At 45.8% G+C, this 20,506-nt stretch overlaps 1 protein-coding gene across 1 annotated transcript in view; it reads left to right on the forward strand.

The window, feature by feature from the left end:
* The window catches only part of SH2D1A (SH2 domain containing 1A), a 59,469-nt gene that overhangs the window by 30,737 nt on the left and 8,226 nt on the right, over nt 1–20,506 (forward strand). Inside the window, exon 3 of the mRNA XM_029607876.1 lies at nt 12,401–12,536. Within this exon, the coding sequence (XP_029463736.1) occupies nt 12,401–12,536 (136 nt within the window). The remainder of the gene's footprint in view (nt 1–12,400; nt 12,537–20,506) is intronic.

Here is a 20,506-nt window from a genome sequence, read left to right on the forward strand (position 1 = left end):
TTATTTATTTAAAAACTCTTCTATACCGTTGTTAAGTTAGATAACCATCACAACGGTTTACAACAAGGCACGATAATGAAAATGAGGGTTATGGATTACAAATTAAACATGTGCCATCATAGTACAGTAACAATTTAATACAAAAAACTATGGGCTTGTCTGTTGGGAACATATTAGGTAGTTTGAATTTAACATTAATATGCATTTGTAGGTTACAAGTAATAAGTTCTAGTTTGGTGCGTCCTTATCAATCAACTGGATTTCTCCTTCTCTCTATTGCAAGAGAGTTCCAGTTTTGGACATTTGTGTAAATACTTTGCTTCTTGTGGATCTGGGGGGAAGAGTTTTACTGCCACCCTTCCTGCCCTAGAGTGGGGAAAGATAGAAGATCTGATTGTTCCCTGTTGTCTAGACTTTTCATCTGGTCAGGCTTACTTTTCCATGCCCTGGAGGATGATTTTTTTCCCCAGATCCCATCTACTGAGGGACAATTGAACAGATAAAGGACAGCTGGAGAGCTGAGATAACAACTGGCTATGTCAAGAACTGTGTGTGTATGATGCCACAAACTTGATTTTGAAAGATTTTGGAAGAGTTTTGGACACCTATTCTGAGAGTCCATAGTAATCATTTGGCACTCCTATCAAAGTAAGAACTTCCCAAGAGAGAGATAGTCATCACCACACCTTGAACCTTGAAGAAGTTTCTTCTCACCATTAGAAGAATCTGACTCCCCCGTTCCGTGGGACTGAGAATGGATTTAGCCCTGGAACCCTATGTGATCCCTGTCTTCCTGGCTAATAATCAAATGAGTGCAAACATGTGAAACTCATTGTATCAGGGCTGCCTAACCAACCAGCAAGCTCTCACCACTGAGCAGGATCAGTAATCGCAACATTTACTACCTATTCCCTCTCTATTACTGTCTACCAGCTCAGATTAAATATGTCATGGTCTATGTGTATGTTTATATATATGATTACTTGATTAATCACAATTAATTACATTTGTAAAACAAAGCAATGTATAAATAAAATTTGAACAAGCTAACAAGGTAAAAAACTAGCAAAAATATAGCATAAAGCATATCAAAATAAAACTAATAAAAATGTAACAAAACCATAATACAACAAACAGTTTAAAAGAATAAAATAACAGAGAAACAAGACAAATTTAAGCGAAATACAAAATAAAATAAGTAAAACAATGGAGTGAAATAAAATAGAGCAAAATCTCAAGAAACTAAAAGGTGAATACAGTTTGGCCTATATCACCCCTATATTCCATTTCTTGAAGCTCTCATCCTTTGACAAACACCTCTGTAGTTATAATAAATTTTCCTACGTCTTTCAGTTTCTTCCTGCATCTTCCTATTACTACTGAAGTTTCTTTGGTCCACTTAAAAAGGTTTAAGCCAAATAATTTACCTTCATACAATGAGTTTAAAAGGCTGGGGTCATTTATATATCCCCATCATTATAATTAATATCATTTACTTGTTTATTGGATTGAATCCTGTTAAGAGTTCATGTGCCCTTTCTTTCCTCTTTCTCTCTTCTAAAGACCCACCTGACACTACTTTTATTGCTTTGTTTCCATCTAGACTTTACTGATAAATATTCTTTCTTGTTCCTTTTGCAGTTATCGGCTGCAGCCAGCTTTTGATTTAATTTCACAAAGAAGGGAGAATAAAAAGAAATTGTGGCCATGTTTATATTTTTCTTTTTCTTAAAAAAAACAACTTTTAAAAGTGAATGCCATTGCTCAAGAAAAGTGCTAGATTGACAGTGCTGGAAATTGAAGTCTATTTATCAACAAAACCAGTACAGCGCATGCAGCAGTAGTGAAAATGTCCTTATGCTACTCTGCCCATGTTCCTCAATCCTTTTTTGGAGTGGATCATCTCTACTGATGAGAGGTATTTCAGATGAGAGGTATTTCAGTCTCCATACCTATACAATTTTTGGTCTCTTTTCTGAGATTGCCAACAACCATACTCATTAGTGCCAAACTGTATTGATGGTGAACTTTGTGATGGACACTTGTCCACATGGAACTCGACTGAGATCATCTACTTATTACATTGTCCACTAAATAGCTTACAGATGGTAATGACCTTTGATAAATAATGGCCTGAGCCAGCTTTGAACTGGTGATCTATTATGATTATTATTATTTATTGAAATTTGATATACTACTCGTAAAACAATTTATCCAAGCAGTTTACAATGAAAAACATACATAAAACCCAATCAAAGTACATGTAGACTTCACTAGAATGACATTATATAACAAAACAACTAATAGTGACTGTTGCTTTTGGTGGGCTACGAGCTAACCCTGCGAACTGCTGCCTCACCTCCTGCCTGGACCCCCACTACCTTTGTTCACCACTGCCTTCTCTTCTCGGCGGAAGGCTGCTGGCCCAAAACTGCCAGGCCTTCAACCAACACCATCACTGTCTTCTTTGTGGCTGATGCTGCTGTCAATTCTTGTGTAGTGCAGGCCCCCTTAGGAGCATGTGCATGCACATGCCTCAGACCCAAATGTAAAGGGACTGTGGTGGGAGCCCACTGTGGCCCCTATTGATGACATCAGCTAGCTAAGACCTATAAAAGGCCTCCAAGCCCTGACTTCCTTGCCTTGGCAATGTCCACTACCTTGGTAGAGCAAGTTGACTTAGCGTGTTCCTGGTCTCCATTCCTATGCTCCTGGTCTTTGTTCTTGCATTCCTGGCCTTTATTCCTGAGTTCCTGATCTTCATCTCTTCAGTTCCTGGTCCTTGTATTGTACTGTGGTCAGCCTTCAGTTCTTCTGAGTCCGCCTGTGCTGTTCCTCACCTCCCTACCTGCCTTTCTGTCTTGTCTTCCCTCTGATGGATCTCTGGTTCTGATCGGCCTGATTGACAGTCAACCTTTCTTGAACTCTGCCTGTCACTGACCACTGTTGACTATTGACCACATCCAAATGCTGCCTGCCTCGAACCACTGTCTACCTCCAACTATGCCTGTACACATCCTGCCTCAGACCCTGGCCTGTTACCCGACCATCTCTCTGGACAAGCAGCTTGTCAGCAGAGGGCTCTACCTAAGACCTGCTCCCCCCCCTCCCCCCGCTAAGGGGAAAGAGGGCTGGTATTGGTGAAGCTCCTGCTGGGCCTCTGCCACAGTCAGCTCCGCCAGCCGATGGTGGGGACCTGCAGGGCTCCTCCCTGCAGGTAGTTGTAACTCCACCTCAGCCCAAGAGTCCACGCCCACAACAGTGACACTGACCGGCAGTTAATGCTGACATATTCTACGGACCAGTTTACCAATCAAAAGCCATGTTTTAGCTCCTTTCGAAATTTCATAAAATTTTGTTCTGTATAGATGTTCAGAGGAAAGCTGTTCCAGAGGGCTGGGGCTTGATAGCTAAAAGAAGCTTCTCTGGTGGTTTCCAACCTGATGACAAAAGGGGGAGGAACAAAGAAGAAATTATTTTGCAAGACATGTAGGGGTAGATTTTAAAAATTTGCGCGATTGCGTACTTTTGTTCGCGCACCAGGCACAAACAAAAGTACGCTGGATTTTATAAGATACGCACGTAGCCACGCGTATCTTATAAAATCTGGGGTCGGCGCGCGCAAGGGGGTGCACATTTGTGCAACCTGCGCGCGCCGAGCCCAGCGCGCGCTGCCTGTTCCCTCCCCCACCTTCCCCTCCCTTCCCCTACCTAACCCACCCCCCGGCCCTATCTAAACCCCCCTTACCTTTGTTGGCAGATTTACGCCTGCTAAAAGCAGATGTAAATCTGTGCGCCAGCGGGCTGCTGGCGTGCCATCACCCGACCCAGGGGCTGGTCCGGAGGCCTCGACCACGCCCCCAGGCCGGCGCCATGCCCCCGAAACACCCCCGAAACTCCGCGTCACGCCCCCGAAACGCCGCATCATTTCGGGAACGCCCCCTCCCCGCCTCTTTTACGAAGCCCCGGGACTTACGCTCGTCCCAGGGCTCTGTGCGCGCTGGTGGCCTATGCAAAATAGGTGCGCCGGCGCGCAGGGCTTTTAAAATCCGCCCTGTAAAGTAAGGTGTAGGGGATCAGAAGCATAGACAGGTAGAGGGGAGAGCCAGAGTGGAGAGCACAGAAAGTCAGACAGAGAATCTTGAACCTGATCCGACAGATAACAGGTAACCAGTGCAGTGACTGTAGAACTGGGTTAACATGGTTGGATTTCTTTAAACCATAGATAGCTTTAGCAGCTGTGCTTTAGAGTAACTGCAACCTTTTAAGTTGTGAGTACAGAAGATAAAGGGGAAGAGAGTTGCAGTAGTCAATCCTGGAAATTACAAATGTATGAAAAAAGTTTCAGATTGTGATTTGAGGAATGGATACAAGCGATGAATGTATCAGAGTTAAAATAAATGATTTCTGGACAGTGCCGGAAATATATGGAATCAGAGAAAGCTTGGAGTTAAGGTGTTCTCCAAGAGAAGCAATGACACTTTTGAGCAGAATCAGAGTGCCAAGCATTGATGGGGATGTCTGATCAGTGCCTTGGTGGTTAACCCACTTGGCCTCTGATTTGGAGGGTTTAATTTTCAGTTTATGATCAAAAAGACAGTTAGCCACAAGATCAAGATACTTGTTGAAATCATCAAGTAAAAAGAAGCTCTTGTATTTAAAAAAGCAGTGATCTGAATATTGTCTGCATAGAAGGAAAGTCTAAAGCCTCAGTCTTCTATTAATGTAGCTAATGGGAGAAAAACGTGTTCAAGAGGAGAGGGGTTAAAATAGACCCATGGGGAATGCCAAAAGGTAATGGCATAAGAATTGACAACTGCTCATTCCATTCCACTTGGAAGAAGTGTTCATACAGGTAAGAGTAAAACCAGGCCCAGGTTATATCAGTAAGACCAATCTCCTTGAGGTATTAAAGTAAGAGGTCATAGTTAATGGTGTCAAAGGTGGCACTCGTGTCCAGGAGGACAATAAGAGCATCCCTAACATTCAGGCCGATACAGTAAAGTTTGCGGGCGAGCGCTCGCTCTCCTGGCATGCGCACAGGACACTCTCCTGTGCGCGTGATATAGTAAATTAATTTATTTAAATTAGGGCCAGCGGTAAAAAGAGGCGCTAGGGACACTAGCGCGTCCCTAGCACCTCTTTTCGGACAGGAGCGGCGGCTGTCAGTGGGTTTGATAGCCAATGCTCTTTGCCGGCGTCGGTTCTCGAGCCCGCTGACAGCCACGGGTTTGGAAACCGGATGCCAGCAACATTGAGCGTCCGGTTTTCAACCCACGAGCCGCGGGCCCATTTCAAATTTTTTTTTTTTACTTTTTTTAACTTTCGGGACCTCCGACTTATTATCGCCATGATATTAAGTCGGAGGCTTAACTTCCCAGTGCCGGCAGAAATTAGCGCCTATCTTTGGGTAGGCGCTAATTTCTTAAAGTAAAATGTGCGGCTTGGCTGCCCATTTTGCTTTCTGAATCACGCAGGAATACCTATAATATGGGCATGCAGGACCTCACTCGCTCGCAACCACCCCATCCAGTCAAATAATCACAAAGACATTTATTGTGGGTAAAACAAGGCTGCAGCTTTAATCTTCCAATGGTCCGAGCTTACATCATAACATTAACATCAACAACTAGGACTTTGGTAAATTGCCCATCCCCCCGCCAGACTATCCGCCACCTTCCGGCAGGATAGCTTAACCAGCCACTCGGCTCACTCTTTGGCCCTACATGCCAGGTTCCGACTCCCGCCACTCTCACTCTCCTGCAAGGAGCCAACCCGGGTGGACTCCCGCCACCAACTTGCAAGGAGTCTGGCCAAAGCGGCCCCCGCCTCATCCGGCAAGGAGCCGATCCCTGACAACAGCCCAGTTGTCAACCACCGTCGGCTTTTACCAAAATCCAAATACATAACCAATATAAATGAACAGTTATGACTCGGACCAACCGCCCCCTCCCCCGCTGCGACAAAATTCTCCAAAACCATAATTTCCCAGAACAATCATACAGAACTAAAGGGTGGGTGGGAGGGTCTCGCGAACCTGCTACCCCTCTCTCGCTCTCTCGCTCGCCAGCCGCCTGAATAACACCCGCGTTCCTGCAACTGCTTAACAGCAGTTTGAATTTGGCTTCCCACCTATCCCTGCCTTCCACATTACTCCCCCCCCCCATGCCTGCACCAATCCCTATCGCCCACGTCCAGATGACACGCTCCCACTACCATCCCCCCCTCCCCCCCCCCCCCGTCACGTCCGCTGCTTCCCCCACCCCCCCCCCCCCTTCTTCCCTCGGCCACGCGCGTCTCGCTGAGCGGGCCTGCGCCCACATTACGCCGTCCAGCCGGACATGAAGTCCGGCTGGTCTTCCAATAGGGCCATCAACATGCATTAGGTTTGGGGGGGTTGGATGCACGTTTTCGACGCACTATTACCCCTTACTGAATAAGGGGTAAAGCTAGCGCGTCCAAAACGCACATCCAATTGCGGGTTAACAGTGCACTCCACTGGAGCGCACTGTACTGTATCGGCCTGATTATCGGCCTGAACCCCAACATCATTAACAAATGCGAGTAAAGCAGATTCAGTGCTATGTCCCTTTCTAAAGCCTGATTGAGATGGGTACAGGATGTTAATTTTCGAGACATACGAACATCGGTATATAAAAGCATTAAATAAATAAATAAAGCCTCTGAGCTAGTCAAAGACAATCTTTATAATGATTACAGACAGCAAAGTAAATTATTGCCTAAACCAGAGGGGTCTAATGAATGTTTTTTTCAAGAGGGGCTGAACCCTTGCAACTTTAAGCTGGGAAGAAGAGTTTACAATGAAGTAGATGGGATTAGTTAATCCTAGGGAAGGATTTTTTAGAAACTGTGAGGGCACAAGGATCCAGTTTAGAAGTAGTAAAACATAACAAACTAAGTAGAAGATTGATACTAGCAGCCAAGGTCAGATTAAAGGTTGAGACATTGCTACTTGAAGAGGGGGAGTTTGATGATAAACAAGATTGGTTATTATTCTTGACAGAAGTGAAATCTTTACAGATAGCATTAATTTTATCCAAAAAAATTAAATTCGAAGCTATCAGCGGAACAGGAAGAATTGACTAGAATTAGAGGCGGGTGGTTGGAGACATAAACAATAGTCTTAAATAGTTGGCAAGGATGGTTGTCTTCTTACATCTTATTAGAGATGGATTTTTTTCTTGCGAGATAATAATTCAGATTGATAGTGCCTATTTGCAATGACCTATTTTGTCTTAATGCTGTCTGATTTATGCTTGCGCCAAAGTTGCTCAAGGTGACAGACTTGTCTTTTAAGGTTTCTTAGCCCAGAGCGATACCAGTAGTGAATAGGGTAATGATGTAGTGAATGCTGAGTTAAGGTGCAACTTTATTAACTGCAGAACAAAGGTATTAACCTGGTGATCCAACAGACATGTGTCAAAACTGGGAGGAAAAGAATCAAGTTCAGAGGCAAATAGATCAAACTCTATTTGTTTGAGATTCCTAGTTTGAAAAGTTTACCATCTCGAGGAAGTTTAGGAGAATTGTGATTGGGATGAAATCAGATTAAGAAATGGTTTGTCCACAGAAAGACTAGTGAAGAGATGGAATCTAGCAGAAGAGAAAATAAGGTCCAGTATATAACCTGCCTCATGGTGGGGCTGTTAACTAACTGGGTAAGGCCTAAATCTGCTGTTAAGGCAAGCAAACATTTATCTGATAAGCGAACAGGGTTGTCAGCGTGGAAATTGAAGTTGCCTAAGATTACCAGTTTTTGACAATGAGTAGCAATATCAGCGATGAAATCCATAGTTTCTGACAGTGAAGCTAAGGAGGGATCTGGGGAATTGTGAATTAAAATAAAAGAAAACTGAATTAGAAAAGAAAATTGAACTAAGAGACAGTCTATGTGCTTTCATAACCTTAGGGGTAGATTTTACAAATCTACACGTGCGCGTACTTTTGTTTGCGCACCAGGCGCGAACAAAAGTAGGTAGGATTTTATAAGATACGCGCGTAGCCGCGCGTATCTTATAAAATCCGGGGTGGACGCGCGCAAGGGGGTGCACATTTGTGCACCTTCATGCGCCGAGCCCTGCGCGCGCTGCCCGTTCCCTCCTAGGCCGCTCCGAAATCAGAGCGGCCTCGGAGGGAACTTTCCATTCACCCCTCCGCACCTTCCCCTCCCTTCCCCTACCTAACCCACCCCCCCGGCCCTATCTAAACCCCCTCCCTACCATTATCTTAAAAGTTACTACTGCCTCTGGGTAGTAGCAACTTACGCGCGCCGGCACAACAGGCCCCGACACAGGCCGCTGTGTCGGGGCACTCGGTCATGCCCCTGAAACGCCCCCGAGCCGGAAACACACCCCCGGACATGCCCCGAAAACACCGCATCACTCCCAACACGCCCCCTGACATGCCCTCCCAGGCAAGCCCCGGGACTTACACGCGTCCCGGGGCTTCCGCGCACCGCCGAGCCTATGCAAAATAGGCTCGGCGTGCCCAGATGGGGTTTAAAAATGTTACGCGCGTACCTTATGCATGTAACCCTTTTAAAATCGGGCCCTTAGTTTTTAAGATGCATGCATTGTAGTCAGAGGCGTACCTGGGTATTTGGCACCTGGGGCAGATACTTTTTTGGCACCCCTCCCTCCATATATAATTTTAAAATTTCCTAACAACGATAAATTGATAAGGATTTTAAAAATCTCCCATTCTCCATATCTATCATCTTAAGATTGTTGCAGACTGGGGGTACGCATGAACAACAAACACACACACACAATATGATCCCCTCTCTCATACACACACATACATGTTTGGTGAGAGATAGAGAGAGCATGTGTGTATGTGAGAGACAGACACACATGCTTTCTCTGTACGTATCTTACACATATACTTCCTCTGTGTCTCTCTCACACACAGACATGCTTCTTCAATTCTCTCTCACACATACACACGCTTCCTCTCTCTCTCTCTCTCTCACACACGCACACTTGCAGACAAAAACTGAACTGGAAACCACAAGCCAGATTCTGTATGCAGTGCAACAATGGAAAAGCAGAAAATCACTATTCCTCAAAACAAATCAATCAGAATAGTAAAACCATAGTAAACCCATTTTTGCTACACATCTATATTTTTATAATATTATACATATTTATTAATTGATACAGTTGGCTAAAATGTTAATATTCTTTATTCAATTTCCTCCCACTTTCAGATCCTAGTTATTTTTCCTTGTTTTTTGTAACTTTCTTACATCCTAAATATTGTTATAATATTTTTTAAGTTTCATACTATATTTGATGTTGAATTGGGAAATGTTTTTACTATGTTACTCTCTGCCTTTACTCACATTGTTAATTGTAAACCGGGTTGATGTGATTCCTATCATGAAACTCGGTATAATAAAAATAATAAATAAATAAATACTAAAAAATATAGACTACAAAACAGCTGATGAATAGAATAATATTCAATAATTAGAAGCTCCTGTACAAATTTTTAAAAATTTCCTAAACATCGATAAAATATTTCAAAACAGCAGACATCAAATAACACCCAGTAATTAAAAGTAATAAGGATTCTAAAAATCCCCTACTCTATATACCTGTCAGCCTGAGATTGGCATGAACTGAGGGTACATACACACATAGAAACACAAATAAAATATACTCCCTTGGTCTCTCACACAAATACATGTTTGGTGAGACACAGAGGGAGCTTAAGTGTGTGTGTGTGTATGAAAGAGATAGACACACATGTTTCCTCTGTCTCTCTTTCACACATACATGCTTCCTCTGTATCTCTCACACATGATTCCTGTCTCACCCACACACACACACAAATGCTTCCTCTCTCTCACCCCCAATCCCACTCCCGCTCACAGGCACCCTTTTCATACATGCACACAGGCACCCTCTCACACACACGGACCCACAGACACACACACACTCATGCTTCTATACACTCACCATCTCTTACACACACACAGGCATGCTCTCATATACACACACACACACACACCCTTTCATACAAACCAACACCCACACTGACCCCCCCACACAAACACCCCCACCCCCCCACACATACCACACCCACCCACACATATTCACCCACACCCCCACACACACATACATACCCTCATACAAACACACCTAATACACATATCCACCCTCATACACTGGCACTTACTCTCATAGCGCCAGTCTCTCCCTTCTTTGGCTGTCAGTGGGATCGCAGGTCTTCTACCGCCGGCACCTGGAGCATTGGCAGCAACGCTGGGCCACTTCTTCTGCTGCCAGCTCTGGGAGCGGAGGCTGCAATGCTGGGTCTGTTCTTCTGCAGATGGCTCCTGGAGTGCCGGCGGCAATGCTGGACCTGTTCTTTGCCGTCGCGCCAGCTCCAGGAAATACAGGAAGTGCAATTGGCCTCTGTCACTGCAGGTCCTTGCTTTTGCTGGCGGTGTTTTCCCCACTGTCACTGTTCTGCACCGCCACAGGACCTTCCTGCCGGTGGCAATGGCATCCCTCCCCTTGTTGCTACCCGGGGCGGACAGCACCCCCTTGCCCCCCCCTTACTACACCTCTGGGTGTGGTAGAGGATGGCAACCAGAGCGACAGTATTTACATTTATAAGAAAAATGATAATAGGGGAGATATGCTTGAGTCATGTAGAAAGAATCGCACTTTGTAGCCACATTTTGGCAAGAAACAATACATGAAGTTTAGAGGAGATGATCAGGTCCTTAATATAGTTGTAGTTAGAGCATAGAGAAGGCCATAAGTAATAGAGGAACCAGAAGAGAGGACAGAATGGTTGAAAGGTTTGCATATGTGGCTGTGTGTGAAGATTTTGAGTTGAAAGTCTCTGTTATCTTGTGCTAATTCCCATGAGCATGGGAGGAGTTTGGGAATGATGTGGAGCAACAGTGCCTTCTTCCAACCGTTATGATGGTAAATAACTTAATGACGGTATATAAAAACTCTTAAATAAATAAATAAATAAATAAATAAATAAATAAAATAAAATATAAGGAGCCATGTTTGTGTCGATCTGCGCTGGCCAGAAGTTGGGAACAGAGGCCATGCTGCATCGGCCTATATGGGACAGAAGAAGGAGGACCTTGAGCTAACCTCACATTGACAGGTGGGGATGTTAAAGGTTGGGGTTGGGGCCACCTTGGGAGGAGGGAAGGCTGAGAGCGCTGGTGTTAGGGAGAGGACAGAAGAAGAAGTAGAGCACAGTGTTTGGGGAGAGGAAGAGAGAAGAGGGAGAGTGCTGGAGTCAAACCCGGGGAAGGGGAAGAGAGTGTAAGAGCATATGTGTGTGAGAAAGAAAATGAGTCCCCTCTCGTGACTAATCCATGGCAATATAATGGGCCGATTCAGTAAAGTCCGCGGGAGAACGCCTGTTCTCCCGGTGCGCGCACAGGCCACTCGCCTGTGTGCACGATTCAGTATTTAAATTAGGTCCGGCGGAAGAAACGGGCAAAAGGGACACTAGTGTGTCCCTAGTGCCTCCTTTTCGCCCGGAGCGGCTGTCAGCGGGTTTGACAGCCGACGCTCAATTTTGCCGGCGTCGGTTCTTGAGCCTGCTGACAGCCACGGGCTCGGAAAACAGACACCGGCAAAATTGAGCGTCCGGTTTTCGACCCGACAGCCGCCGGCCTACTTCAAAATTTTTTTTTTACTTTTTTTACCCTTCGGGACCTCCAACTTTATATCACCATGATATTAAGTCGGAGGGTGCACAGAAAAGCAGTTTTTACTGCTATGCCTGTCTATGCTTCTGATCCCCTTCATTAATAGAATTTCAGCTGGCCTGTTTGTTTCGGGTCTCATTCCCGGGCTTCCTTTCCTTTGTCCACCTTCGATATATATTTTCCAAATTTTATTTTATCGGAAGTAAAATTGTGCACCAGCGTATGGCCGTACTTTCACTTGTTAAGAATCATCTCTATTGTTCGACCCTGACATTCAGCTGTTCATGCTACATCCAGACTTTCCACAGACCATAGGAAGGCCGCATGGTTAATGATGAGAAGCCACACAGAAATGTCCCAGTTTAGCTGCTTCCTGTTTCGTGGGAGTTAGTAACAGGACATTTCTATAACTCGGAACACTAAGAACTCCATGGTTATTTCTACTGATACCTTAAGATAACGTGAACTTGAATGTTGCCATTCACAGATTTAGCCAAAGGTTTCAGAAGCACTGACAGTGATCAGCTGTGCATTATGTTTTTCAGAGTAGTGTTGGGACCAAGAAACCCTGATCATACCCTGCTTCTGAGGCAGGTCTGAGGTCGTAACAATCATTCCTTTTAGGAACATATACAGTTCATAATAAATAGCGCATCTGATGGATTTCTTTCTCTCTTAATTTTTCAGACTGCACCTGGAGTTCAGAGAAGATTGTTCCGTAAAGTGAAAAACCTGCTTTCTGCATTCAAGAAACCAGACCAGGGCATTGCAATCCCTTTACTCTATCCCGTAGACAGAATCTGTATGCCAAAAAGTGCACAAGGTACTTTGCACAAAGATTCTGTGCTGTAAATCCCTTTGACCCTCTCAATACTCTATATTTAATGCAGAAATTTATGTTAAATACCAGAACATAGATGAAGAACAAGGTGGTGGTTGTTCTTTGTTTAAAACAAATCTCCTTGTAACGCCATACTTTATTTTTCATTGTTTGTTCGCTTTGTTTCTCTCTCCTAAAGGAATACGTAGGGACCGCCTGTTCTCATTACTGCAGGCCGCAATGTATAGGGTTGCAAAAAACAGACCACCTGCAGAATTCCCGAGCCTTGGCAGTGGAGTGAAGCGCAGGAGCTGTTCCCGGCACCACATTTCTTCCCGCTGCAGTAAAGATATTCAGGCCCACTTGGGGATATTGAACCCTGTTAGACCCAGGTTCATTCCTGCTAATATATTTTTTGCACTCCTCCGAACGTCATGACATAGAGGCCATCAAATATTAAAATTCATTTTTCTGGCCCTCAGCTTTGGCTTTTCATTGTAAAAGTGAGCTGGCATTCTGTCTAGGTGAAAGCCTGCAAAATAAACCCAAAATATTGCAATATGATTATTATAGTAACCTCAAACCCTGACTGATACATTACAGGAGAGATCATTGCATGAACTGGATGAAAATAAATTGAGCAGTTAATGGTGAGTGACACAATGTAAAGCAAGTTATGAAAAGTCATCAGTGCGATCAATACAATTCAGGCAGTCCCCTGAAAAATCTGGAAAATGTAAGAGTTTGTGAAAATTTTATACCACTAGGTTAGTAATTTCTTCAAGGAAAGAAAATCAACAAAAGCACTGTTTTGTGTTTTACTATAGGCATTTACAGAACTTTGTTTCTCTAGAAAGAAAGGTGCCTTGTCTGCCGCTGTCGTGGCAAAGGAGAAGCACTAGTGGGGCAGGGAGGTTGGAAGGGAGAGAGACACCATTGGTGCTTTTCACTCTCTCCTCTCCCTTCTCCACTGGTGGTTTTTCTCAGATTTACATTCAGGAAACTTTATCATGACAAAACGTGTACACATGTTGCCATAGTAATATGGAAATGGTTAAAAGGCGAAAAAATAAAGAAGAAAAAATGCATAACACAAACTAAAATTACAGGGTATAAAATATCCATTCTATTAATCAGTCACTAGATTCTGGTGCTGTTCTGTATTATACCTGCTCATGGCATGTACTGCTAGTGCCATAGCTTTTTTGGTCAGTGGCCTGCAGAGAACAACTTTCTACTTCCTGCTCCATCCAGCCCCTCCCCTCCCAGCCTACAGAGATCAGGAGAGGAGGAGGTGAGGCTGGAGCAGGCAGAATATAGTAGAGAATAGCTACTCTGCTCCCTAACTGAGCCCTCCCCTCCTGCCTTTCCCTGGGGGGGGGGGCTGATACAGAGGGGGAAAAAAACTATGCAAGAATTTAGTACAATTAAGTATTGGCAGACAAAAAAGCTCTGAATGTTTGTGGAAAAAAACCCATCTTCTCCTAGCGTGTAGCCAGATGGACTCAGGACCAGTGGGTTATGTGCTCTTCTGCTAGCAGATGGAAGACGGAGTCAGATTTCAAAGCTGACGTCACTCTAGATATATCCCTGCAGAAACCTCAGCTCTTCAGTATCTCTCCGTCTCCTAGCAGATGCGGACACTATCCCATACACTAGAATAGTGCTAAGAATTACAGCAAAGAAGAAAGAAAAAGAAAATTTACCTTAAAGAAGATTGATCCCCACTCTCCTGTGGTGAAACCTTAGGGTCCCTCCCCCAGTTGAGAATTCCTGAGGTGATTTCCGATATCCCCCAGAGATGTGCCTTGGTCAGGTAGCTGGTTCCCGGTGTGAACTTAGCCCCAGAGTGGCTGAAAGGCAGCAGGAGCACAACTGAGTGAGGGGTGAAGATAAAGCCCTCTTCCCCCGCAGCTGGAGACCGTCCCGGCACTTGATTGGTAAGCACCGAGACCAGGTAAGCAGAAAAGTTTAAATTCAGGTCTCTAGTCTCCGAGGCTTGGATTGCCGTACCGATTCAATTTCTTTTCTGGCGAGGTAAAAGGGAGCACCAATCGGGTTGAGCAGCCCTGGTTAGGCTAGGCCCTGATGCGATGCAGAATTTAGACCCTCGTGGGTGCCATCTTATGCACGGGGGCGTCGGCGCCATCTTCCCTTCTCGACCGGCGGTATGCACGAGGCAGGCCAGGTGGCCGATGCGCCTAACTTGTGTGTGTCTAGTACAGGCGCGCACACAGCTGCACGCACAGTGGTGCACATAACCGCGCGCACAACTGGGCCGCGAGCACAACCGAACGCACACCGCGCGCACAACCGAACGCAAACGCGCACAACTTCACGCACAGCCGCGTTTACAATTACACAAGCGCATTGAAGCTAGAGACAATGGCACAGGCACCCAAGAAGGCCAGAAGGCACTCTCTTTGCACAGCCTGCCACATAAGAGCCACGCAGCCTGAACTGGAGGCCTGCCTGTGCCAGCATTGCGAGGAAGCCCAGGGGGAACCAAAGCCTGGTCCCTCACTGTCTGGGGATGGGTCCGGAACTACTACAGACGATAGTTCCCCGGATCTATGCATCTCTGAGTTGGCTTCTCCACAAGAGGGCACCTCAGGGGCTCCTACGCCAACTTCCCCTGGGATTAACATGGTCCCAGGGACCTTCTGGTTAGAATTTTTCCAAGGGCTGCAAACCTTCGTTCAGGCGCAATCAGCCCCATCTGCGCCCCAGGCTCAACCCCTGCTGGAAGCACAAGATCCTTCCAGCCCTGCTTAGATGCCTCAAGACATGCCTCGTTTAACCAAGAATTTCCCTGACAGGGACCCAGACACCTCAGATGATGATGGCGACTCCCTGGAAGAAGAAGAAATTCCTCCAGGCCTGGAACCATACCGAACCATGCTTCACTTCTTCCACAAGGATGAATTACCAGCCCTTGTTTCCCCAGACTCTGAAGACTCTGGGTATTCCAGGCACGGACCCAATGGCGGAACCAAAGAAGAATCCCATCCTGGTGTCCCTTCGTAAAGCCTCATGTTACTTCCCAATGATGGAAGCCATCCAGGAACTCATCGACCTGGAGTGGGATGCCCCGGAGGCCAGCTTCAAAGGGGGTCGGGCCTTGGACGCTCTATACCCTCTAGAACCAGCAACCAAGGAACGCCTGTGTTTCCCAAAAGTGGACGCCATGGTCTGTGCCGTCTCAAAGCGAACAACGATTCCTGTTGAGGGAGGGGCTGTGTTGAAGGATACTCAGGATAGACGATTGGAATCCATCCTTAACCAGGCCTTAGACGCAACAGCAATGACACTACAGATTGCTTCCTGCTGCGCACTGGTGGCACGTTCCTGCTTGCTTCTCTCTCTCGAGGCAAATAACTCCAGAATGTATACCGGTGAGACAATGGAACCTGTGGCAGCCTTCCTGATGGACGCAAGCTCAGACCTGGTGCGCACCTCAGCCAGAGGCGTAGCCAGAAGACAACTATGGCTACGGAATTGGTCTGCTGACGCGACATCTAAAGCAAATTTCACAAGAATGCCCTTTAAAGGATCTCTCTTGTTCAGAAGCGAATTGGAGAAGTTAGCCGGCAAGTGGGGTGAATCCCCAGTACCTCGGCTATTGGAAGATAGGAATAAAAGATCTCAGCATCCCTCTCCCAGAAGAACCAAAGGCAGAGGCTCACAATGCTTTAGACCCTACAGGAACTCACAGTTCCAGGCACCTCATCCCTCCAGAAGGTCCTAGCCCTTTCGGAATCGACAGACCAAAAGAGGAGCAAGGCCTGGGGGCAGGCTCCAGCCGTGTTCCACAATGAGAATGGCTTACCCATCCTCAGGAAGAGGAGATAGGGGGTCGACTTGCCCTCTTCTACCAAAGATGGGTCAAGATAACGTCGGACAAATGGGTACTATACATCATTTGAGAAAGTTACTCTCTAGAGTTCGCAGCATTCCTCGAGACAAATTTATGATGTCACCCTGCTACTGCCACACCAAGAAACTGGCAGTGGAAACCACTCTGACAAGACTACTCAGTCTGAAGGCAATAACTCCAGGTCCCATGTCCCAACAAAATACGGGGCACTATTCCATCTATTTTATCGTTCCCAAGAAGGAAGGATCATTCCGATCCATCTTGGATCTCAAGAACGTCAACCGTCATCTGCGGATACTACACTTCAGCATGGAAACTCTTCACTCCATCATAATGGCAGTACAACCAGGAGAGTTTCTAACCTCCCTGGACCTCTCCGAAGCCTACCATCACATTCCAGTCCATCAAGATCACCAGCGTTTTCCATGCTTTGTGATACTGGGTCACCATTACCAGTTCCGAGCGCTACCTTTCGGCCTAGCAACTGCCCCCAGAACATTCTCCAAAATTATGGTGGTCATGGCGGCAACACTGAGTAAGGAAGAGATCTTGGTACACCCTTACTTGGATGACTAGCTGATCAGGGCAAAGTCTTCGGAAGAGAGCCAGCAGGTGACCAGCAGAATCTACTGCAGGAGCTTGGTTGGGTCGTGAACACTGTCAAGAGCAGTCTGCAGCCCTCTCAGACTCTAGACTACTTGGGGGCCTGTTTCAACACTAAACAGAACAAAGTCTTCCTCCCTCCCCTGAGGAGAAGGAAGCTGATGGAACAATTACGGTGATTGATGACCAATGCACGCCCCAAGGTATGGGACTATCTTCAAGTCCTCGGCTCATTGTATCAACCCTGGAGGTCGTTCCGTGGGCAAGGGCTCACATGTGACCACTCCAGTGCTCCTTACTGTCATGCTGGAACCCACTGTTCCAGGACTACTCAATTCGCCTCCAACTACCAGCAGAGGTACGTTCTCAGCTTCAGTAGTGGTTACAGGAAGACCACCTAAGCAGAGGAGTAAGCCTATCCCCACCGAACTGGATCATGCTCACCACGGATGCGAGCCTACGAGGGTAGGGAGTTCACTGTCAGGAACTGATGGCCCAGGGACAATGAAGCAAGGAAGAGACATAAACCGCTGGAAGCTCGAGCAGTCAGACTAGTGTGCCTGTGATTCAGCCACAGACTCCGAGGCAAAGAGATTTGAGTAATGTCTGACAACGCTACAATGGTTGCCTACATCAACTGCCAAGGAGGAACCAGGAGCCAGCAGGTGTCTCTGGAGATAGATCCTCTCATGGCAAGGGCGGAGATAAACCTACAAGGGATCTCGGCCTCCTACATCGCAGGAAAAGACAACATCTCAGCAGACTTCTTCAGCAGAGAGAACCTGGACCCGGGAGAATGGATGCTGTCGAACACAGCCTTCCAACTGATAGTAAATCACTGGGGCCTCCCAGCCATGGATCTACTGGCCACCCATCTCAGTGCCCAAGTCCCCAGGTTCTTCAGCCGCAGATGAAAGCCACACTCCCAAAGGATCGACGCTTTCACCCAGACTTAGCCAGAGGAAGACTTACTGTATGCTTTCCCCCCATGGCCGCTACTGGGCAAGGTCATCCGCAAAATAGAACATCACAGGGGACTAGTTCTACTAGTGCCCCCAGATTGACCAAGACGACCATGGTACGCAGATATGCAAAGACTCCTTGCGGGGAACCGTCTGTGCCTGCCTCCACACAATGACCTTCTCCAGCAGGGCTTGATTCTTCACAAAGATCCGTCTCGATTCTCTCTTACAGTCTGGCCCTTGAGAGGACTCGACTGAAGAAGCGTGGTTAATCAAAGGCCGTGATTGAAACCCTGCTCTGAGTGTGCAAGTTCTCCACATCCCTGTCATACATAAGGATTTGGAGAGTATTCGAAGCTTGGTGCGAGGACCGCGGGATACTCCCGTGGACAGCCAAGATCCCCATGATTCTGGAGTTCCTACAGGATGGTATGAAAAAGGGTTTGTCTCTCAACTCCCTCAAGATTCAAGTAGCTGCACTGTCCTGCTTCAGAGCCGGTGGACGGTATCCGGCTATCAACCCATCCAGATTTGTCCCGCTTTCTGAAAGGGGTTAAACAACTCCAACCACCCCTAAAGTGGCAGGTGTCTCTATGGAATCTAAATCTAGTATTAGTCTTCCTAGCAGGGGCTTCCTTCAGACCAACACGTGGTCTGCAACTACGCCTCTTAACATTGAAGACTGTATTCCTAGTGGCAATATGTTCAGCTTGTCGCATCTCCGAACTATAGGCACTATCCTGTCGGGAACCGTTCCTTAGGTTCACTCCTGGAACCATTCAGCTGCGCACCGTCCCCTCCTTTCTACCGAAAGTGGTTTCCGAGTTTCATTTGAACGAAACCATCTTCCTACCATCTCCGGACGAACATAAGGATTCGGAAGACTCATGCCTTCTTCGGCATCTAAATGTCAGCAGACCCTTAGTGCGGTACCTGGAAAGATTGGAACCGGTGCGCAAAACAGATCGCTTGTTCATTCTTCACAGCGGGAAGAAACAAGGAGAAGCAGTCTCGCTGGCGACCATAGCCCGCTGGATCAAAGAAGTAATCAAGACAACCTACACAGAGGCAGGAAAGCCCTTACCACTACATTCTACGAGGGCCCAGGCAGTCTCTTGTGCAGAAACCAAGCTGCTGTCGCCAGCAGAGATCTGTCGGGTGGCGACGTGGTCTTCCATACACACCTTCTCCAGGTTCTACCACCTGGATGTTCAGGCCTGAGAAGACACAGCCTTCGCAAGGGCAGTATTAAGTGGGCCACGGGCAGCCTCCCGCCCTGTCTGGGAGTAGTTTTTGTACATCCACTGGTCCTGAGTCCATCTGGCTACACGCTAGGCAATGGAGAAATTACTTACCTGATAATTTTGTTTTCCTTAATGTAGACAGATGGACTCAGCATCCCGCCCACGGCTGCCCCAGGGAAGGAGAACCTCGGAAAGCGAACCTCGAGACTAATCAAATTCGGGTAAGCCGCTGCCCTACCCTTAGTTCAAGATACCCACAGTTTGTCCGGTGTCGGCGTTAATTGGTTGAGTGCACTGGCGGTCTCTACTTTTTGAATCAGTTGAACCAGTTCAATCAAGTTTAATCAAGATAATCAAGTTAATTAAGCAAATATATATCCACAATGGCTTTTCGAAGAGAATACTGAAGAGCTGAGGTTACTGCAGGGGTATATCTAGAATGACATCAGCTTTGAAATCTGACTCCGTCTCCCATCTGCTAGCAGAAGAGCACATAACCTGAGTCCTGAGAGCATCTGTTTACACTAAGGAAAACTAAATTATCAGGTAAGTAATTTCTCCATTTATACTGTAAATTGTCACAGAATGTATTACTGCATAATTTGCTTTTTACCATAGTCGCTCCTTTTTTAAAATATTAAACCTGCTATTTTAACATAGCTGAGGGCCTTATTTTTCTTTGATTTTGCAGATGCAGACCTATTGTTGTTAACAGCTTAGATGTTGCAATTGTTTGGCAATATATCGAATTTTTATTAATCTAGATCACTGCTGCAGAATTTCACTCTTTCATCATTGGCATGTTAAAGACACACTGTACATTAGTAATTGAGTGCAAAGTCAGCAAAATAATAAAAATAACATTCAATCAAAAGATTTCTTCTGCAGAAATCAATTCAGCTTTGATAGAGAAGTGGGTTTAACAGATAAAAACGAAATGAGTAGGTAGATCAATCATGATAATCTTAATAAGGTGCAAAAATGAAAGAAAGATTCTAAGAAGATTAATACATTTAGAAATCTAAAATAGGTGAGCTGAATGGAAAAAAGCACTTATAAATAAGCATTGTTTAAGATGTTTAACATAAGAATGTAACCTTTCTTGCTGAATGAATGTATAAAAAGTAAGATTTATTTTCTCTGTCATACCACAAAAGGCTAGGTCTTCCTGAAGTATGCTGGGAAATAAATCTGCAGGGTTAAAATGATGCAGAAGTAATTATCGGTATTGAACAACAGCATGGTATAGCAAAAGTGCAATGATATATTAGGTATAAAGATTTTGGC

Source organism: Rhinatrema bivittatum, chromosome 6 (genome assembly GCF_901001135.1).
Source record: "Rhinatrema bivittatum chromosome 6, aRhiBiv1.1, whole genome shotgun sequence".
NCBI classification, from domain to species: Eukaryota; Metazoa; Chordata; class Amphibia; order Gymnophiona; family Rhinatrematidae; genus Rhinatrema; species Rhinatrema bivittatum.